General features: G+C 31.4%; 1 protein-coding gene across 1 annotated transcript in view; it reads left to right on the forward strand.

The window, feature by feature from the left end:
* LOC106682048 (uncharacterized) overlaps nt 1–6,868 on the forward strand; it is a 32,202-nt gene that overhangs the window by 21,356 nt on the left and 3,978 nt on the right. Inside the window, exons 14-16 of the mRNA XM_067051480.1 lie at nt 2,123–2,279; nt 3,173–3,301; nt 6,375–6,519. Coding sequence (XP_066907581.1) covers nt 2,123–2,279; nt 3,173–3,301; nt 6,375–6,519 — 431 coding nt within the window. The remainder of the gene's footprint in view (nt 1–2,122; nt 2,280–3,172; nt 3,302–6,374; nt 6,520–6,868) is intronic.

Consider the following 6,868-nt stretch of genomic DNA (forward strand, 5'->3'; position numbering starts at 1 on the left):
TATATATATAATAAAATATTTGTATTAAAGCCTGTAAATCATATGTCCATCCTTCCTTAAAGTATGATAGTGCCCTTGTGAAATAGATGACATTTCAAATTTGCCTTGGATGGAGAGAATAATTTGTGATATTGCAGTATTAGTCTTCCCCTCCAATTTTCTCTCTGAATGTTGTATAATAATTGCATGGTGAGAACAATTATCAAAATTGGTAGGCAACACTAGTCATTATCCAGCAGATATCTACATCTGTCAAAATTTCTGGCCCTGAAAAACAGTAATTAGTAAAACATGGATTTGAACATTAACAGGATCCAGTCCTAATATTAGTAGCCCCAAATTATTCTAAAATAAACATTGTCATAACAGCAGCACTAAGCCAGAATCAAAACAGTCAAGTTTTGCCCTTCTATAATCACCCCTGATCCTATAATAATTTAGCACTGAGATACTTTTTTTTTTTGTAGTTTTTGATTACTCTGTAAAATAAGGCAATTGCCCAAGTGTTTCAGATGTTTTTTGTGAAATATGATTGGATCAATGAGGATAAATTACTTTCCCTTTCTCACTCACTTGGTCTCTAATTCCTTATTGCTCAATTCATATAGATTTAAAATAAATTTTGTGACGTTATTTGAAATTTCACTCCAACCCAGGCCTGCTCTAAAGCTGTTATGTCCAAGGAGTCAGGCAAATTCAGTGGCTTTATTGTATTATTGACCCACTAATAAATCAGAATATTTTGATCTCAGGAATTAAGAATCTGTTTAAATTTACATTTATGGAAATATGGAGATTTAATGATATATAGATTTGAGAGAACTGACTTTTAAATACCAATATTTTTTTAATTTTAGTGTTTCAAGTTATTGAATATTTACTGTATTGTCTTATTTTAAATTTTATAAACATCCCCAACTTAAGTATTATAATTTACTATGAAGTTACTCTGTTTTCTTCTGGTCCCTAATATTTGTTTATTTTTATTAAATATTCTCTGTCTTTATATTTTAGAGATAAAATAAATTGAGACTAACAGGACCTATGGGTAGCTATAAATATATATTTTTATTTTACTTATTTTTTTTCACTTCTTTTTTCATTATACTATTGTATCCTAGTCATGAGTACCAGATTTACGTATATATTTTTATTTTATAGTTTTCTTGCATGTGTTCATATATACTTTGTTACTCTGATAAACTTATTGATTATTGAAACATCAACAAAATTAATACACCAACATGATAATTTGTATGTTTTTTAATGGCAAACTCCTGACTAATCAAATGCTGTATTTAACAATCAATGGCCCACCATTATTTACATATTATATCAGGGTGAAACCTTTAAATAACAGACATCTATGGGAAGATTATTTTGTCCATTATACAGAAGTTTCCCTAAAGAAAGAGTAAATATAAAATTAATAAAAAAAATGAAAATATATAATTAATGGAATATGGTCCGCGCGGGGTCAAATAAAACTCAAATAGTATACCCATCTACTATTTGAGTTTTATTTGATTGCACCCGGACCATATTCCATTCATTGATACACACGGTCAATCAGCAATCTTCCATAATATATAATTATATACATATTGTCACTTAAGTAGTGAACACAGTTTTTCAATATTTTTTAGTGCTGTAAATATCTCCTATTAAAATAAGTGATAAGAGTTTCTGATAAAATGAAGGAAACTCAAAATAAAAAGAAAATAATAAAGGTTCATGGAAATTTGTGAAATATGGGCGCTACATAAGAAAATTTCTATAATGATTGATTTACCTATGAATGTACAGTAAAAATGTAAAAAATATGTTCTCTTCCTTATCCATTTTAATAGAAAATATAATTTCTAAATAACATATTTTCTTATTAATTTAATATAATAATTAAATACCTAAATACATGTATACATAAAACATTTAATGCTTATTTTTAATGCTTATGGGATTCAAATGGACTGAATTATAGCTTCTTGGCCAGGACATAAATAAAATTATCCATTTAGAGGGGTTTCTGCTATAGAGTGGTGTTCGTTAAATAAAGTTTTATGGTAAATTTTTTGTTTAGTCAACTATAATTTGTTTAAACACTAATTTCTTTTTAATGTAGCAAGAATGGTTGCCAGTTGGTATTAGAAGTTGGTCTCCAACAAGTATAATCTATTCCGTCGCTCACAGTGTCTGGAACAAAGGTTTTCATTATCAAGCCGAATTTACATTTCACTCAGATATTTCCTGCGGTCATCAAATATTAAACCAACATTCAGGTATGTCCAATTACAAAAATTATGATTCTCACAATTTTGAATTAACTTAATGTTTTGAAAATATGAGTGAGATATTTTTTCTAGAATTGTATCAATTTTGTCTCAACAAAAATGTCCGAAATTAAAACTAGATTCTTAATTCATCAAAATTAATTGACCAAAGAGCATTAAATATTCATTACATTTTAATTTAATATTAATAATTTTATTGCTCGTTTTTTATGTATTTATATGAAGGAGTTAATTATAGCAAGAAAATAAAATAGACATATATTAAATCATTGAATATCATTCTAAACATTAAAGTATTTCTCAATTTTTTCTTTAGGAAGTCTGGTAAGTCAATTCATTAAACAAATTTTGAGGTTAAAAAACTTCCAGTGTAAAGCATGTAGACATGACGTGATTTCTTTTATGGAATTCAAATTTTTGACTGATTATGAGGTTTTAAAGTACTTGAATATGGAACAGTGGTCCTGAAATGTTAAGCTACAATATGTTAATTTAAAATAAATTACATTCAAAATTGGAAGTTTTTTAACCTCAAAATTTTTTTATTGAATAAAGTATTTCATTACAAATTCTGTCTTTTGAAAGTGTAACAATCAGTTTCCATCCATATGTGATGTACAAAAGATATTTTTGTACCCATGATCACAAATATATACATTATTAATTTTTATTGTGAACTATAAACATTCAAAACATGCAATCCTTAAAAAAAAAAACTATTATTACTATGAAAAATGTGGTAAATAACGTTTCTTTATTTTTGTTTTCAGTAAATACAAATTTAGGGTGAAAACAAGTTATTCTACTTTCAATGATATTTTAAATTATTATTGAAGAAACAATAATAAAATTATTGTTCATAAAAAAAACTCTATTTGCAGGTCATATAACATCAATTGAACTAGAGGAATCTACTCAACTAAATTACTACTACTATCAAAGTTGTACCTGGGTGTTGGATTCCAATGTCTTAAGGCAACTTACTGTTGATATTGAAAGTGACCAAAACCGTAAGTAAATAAAAAAATTAATTTGTCCTATTTCATGGGCGTAGGCAGGATTTCACCAAAGGAGGAGCAGACCTCAGCTCATTACACACACACACACGTGGGCAAGTGGTATGGTCGCCAGCATGGTGAGGTGGATTTTTACATAACCCAATTGTTGACTGGACATGGATGCTTTAGAGCCTACCAGTACCGCTTCAAACTAGACAACACTGCAGAATGCCCTGGATGCCAAACTGTTGAGGAAACCGTGGAGCACGTGTTTTTCACTTGCACTCGCTTTGCAGTAGAAAGAAGTGAATTGGAGAGAGAGTGTGGAGGACGCATCACTCCAGAAAACATGGTGAGCTATATGCTTCTCTCAGACCAGCATTGGAACGCAGTGAAGAGGTTCACCACAGTCGTTCTCAAGAGGTTGAGAGAGGAAGAGAGGGCTAGAAGACGTTAGTAGCATGAAAACGTAAAACCATGCGAAGAAAGCGAGGCGGCACTCAGCCATTTCCCTCCATGAAGTAATGCCTAGCGGCGGTCCCGTGGAGAGGAATGAACAGGTGTAGAGTGGTGGTTTTAGTGGGTAAAAATCCCACACATAGATATGTACGGGCCTATCCGTGTCTTTTGAAGATTTCCACCGACCCTCGTAAAAAAAAACAACACACACACACACATTTTATGTATTGATGTAAATAACTTTAAACTATAAACAGTCAATTTTAAAATTTCTATCTTAATTAATGTAAATCTTGACAATCACGCAACAATGGTATGCTCCCCAAAAAATATGTTTATTTCATTCATTACAGTGGAATGGACCCATGTTTCTCGCATCACCAAATATCAGCCACGGCTCTCCCCTGCTCCCCTCTCTCCTCTGCCTACGCCCATGTCCTAAACTAGTAAGGAACTAGGTCTCGAAATAAAAAATCATGTTAGGTTGTTGGACTTAGTAACGTACGGATCCTTAAAATGTCAATTTGCACTAAACTAAAGAATCTTGCTGGAGGGCATATTGCTGTGTTGACGATATTGCTACTGGTGCTTTAAGTTGAATAGGACTTGATCAGCTAATTAAGTAAAGCTGGATTTAAGCTTAGAAAATGGTGCAGTGCTACTAGATAACATCAGCCATTAGAGAGCACTAAAGTTGCATGGATTGATGAAGTGGACCTATAATAAAAGATTTAGGAATACTATGGAATCCCCAAAAAAGATGTTTTCACCTGCAACTGATTTGTTCCATCTTAGAACCCTACTAAGAGAATGTTACTACTATCACTTGAATTTACAACACCTTAGGCTTCCTTTTTCTTTGCGTATTCTACGCTTAGATTATTCTATGAACAATGTGGCTGGAAAGAATAGGTTGGGATGATAGCGGAACCCCTGAAATTGGTAATAAATGGCACCTATTTCACGGCCAGTTCCATGTTTAGCTTGTGAAAGTGCAACTTTGTACCAAATAATCGATTTCAGTGATGCTTCTGAAAAAGGATACTCAGCAGTACTTTATTTGCTAATGATTAGAGTCGATGGCATTCAAACATCCCTATTGAATGCAAAAACAAAGTTGGCCCCAATCAAACCTATGACGATACCTTGCCTAGAATTATCTGGAGCCTTATTGCTAGCTTTGCTTTTCCAATCATGTAAATCTTGAAAAAACAAACTAAACATTACCAAGGCTACATTTTTCACTGACTCATAAATCCTTGTAGCGTGGCTATCTACATCTTCTGAGAATTTAAAAACATTTGTTACGGATAGAGTGATTGATATAATGGATGCTACAAATAGAGAGCAGTGCTATTTTGTAGCATCTGAAGAAAACTCTGCAGGTTGCAGTCCTTGCATACTTCTTCCTCCTGAGCCTTTATTTCATTCATTACCGTGGAATGGACCCATGTTTCTCGCATCACCAGAAAGTAGCTGGTCCACTCCAATGGTAAGCTATCCCAAAGCTCTTCTTGAGATTAAAGAAACATAGTCTGCTCTGAACACTACCTTAGACAAAAAGATTCAGTTCTTACTTAAAATTAGCACAAGTTACAGCTTACATGCTGTGCTTGGTAGATTCTGCAAAGCACAAACCTAAACGAAAAAGTCTTGTAACAGAAATAGTATACAGGCTTTCTGGAAGAGAATCATTGAGGCTTGCTCAGAAATGCTTCAAATCAACTGTTAGTCATGCTACTAGTAATACTTCATACGTTATTGGGTGTAAACTTAAAAATATATGGCAGTCCTCTCGAAAAAACTGTCTTATAAGGCTAACACACCCTCAGAGAATGGTAGGCTTTTCAACATTCTCTATTTAAAACAGTTTTACATCAGAATCTATTGAAAGAAATTGGCTGACAATCACTTACAGGAAAACTTGCAATTTTACTAGACTTTATTTTGGGTTCTATTGAATATAAAGAGCTCTATAAGAAATCAAATTTTAGCAAATTTTCTTTTCTTTAAAAAATATATGTATATTATTTCACACCTATTAGAAAGTTTCCTAGATATTGAGCATGGAATGAAACATTTGTGGGGTTTTCTTGAATCAAATAAACCCCTGGTTATCTGCCGACATCACAAATTTAGATTTTTAATTTCAGTCCCCTCCTAAGCAATGTAGCAAAAAATATATACAATTTTAAGAAAATATTAGTTATTTTCAGTACCTGCCTTACCATGTCCATACTACCTCTAACAATTCCTTACAGGGTTCTTCCTAGTAATTTTCAATTACTTCATCTTTCTAAAATTTGAATGTGTACTTTACCTGCCAGAATCATTAGAAACACTCCTCATTTTGAAAGATTTTCCTCCTTGGAGTTGGGGATCTTCCCAGAGGAAAATAATAATTTTCTAAATCAAATTGAAATATAATTATCACAATTTTTTTATAAATGTTATCTTTTAAGATATATATTATTATTATTATTTGACGCGAAACATCCCTTATATATCCATATATATATATATATTAAGTCCTCACAAAGTAAATTAATGTAACCCTGAATAGACAGAATATAACATAAATATAATTTGTTTCCTATATAGTGTTTATTTGTTACTATGATTTCAGGTCCCTGTACATCTTGGAATATCACACTTCATGAGTATGGAAAAAGAAACCCTGACAAAACTGGAAAATTACTTTATACATTCTGCCCAAGGAGCAGAAACAAGACATATGCACTACCATGGGAGCAGAATATTATTGTTATCAGGTGAAACATATCTACCTACTATTAAGATGTTGCCAATTTTTTAGTAAATCTAATTTACTATTCAAAGTATTTTTCAACTTAACAAAATAATAAATGGATTAAAATATATATTTTTTAAGAGATTTGTGAAGGTTCAAAACTGGCTAAGCATTTTTAAAATGTTTTATTAATAGTTGACAAATAACAGCAAAAACCTTATAAATCTTTCTCTATTTCCTGATGAAACACCATGCCAAAACTGTCCTATCCTACAAACAATATTAGCAACAATTTAACGTGAGCCATAGAGAAAAATTTTAATATACATTAACTACTTATTACATAATACTAATTTAATTTTGTTTATTTC

This window comes from Halyomorpha halys, unplaced genomic scaffold (genome assembly GCF_000696795.3).
Source record: "Halyomorpha halys isolate HHAL.00 unplaced genomic scaffold, Hhal_1.1 Scaffold386.1, whole genome shotgun sequence".
NCBI classification, from domain to species: Eukaryota; Metazoa; Arthropoda; class Insecta; order Hemiptera; family Pentatomidae; genus Halyomorpha; species Halyomorpha halys.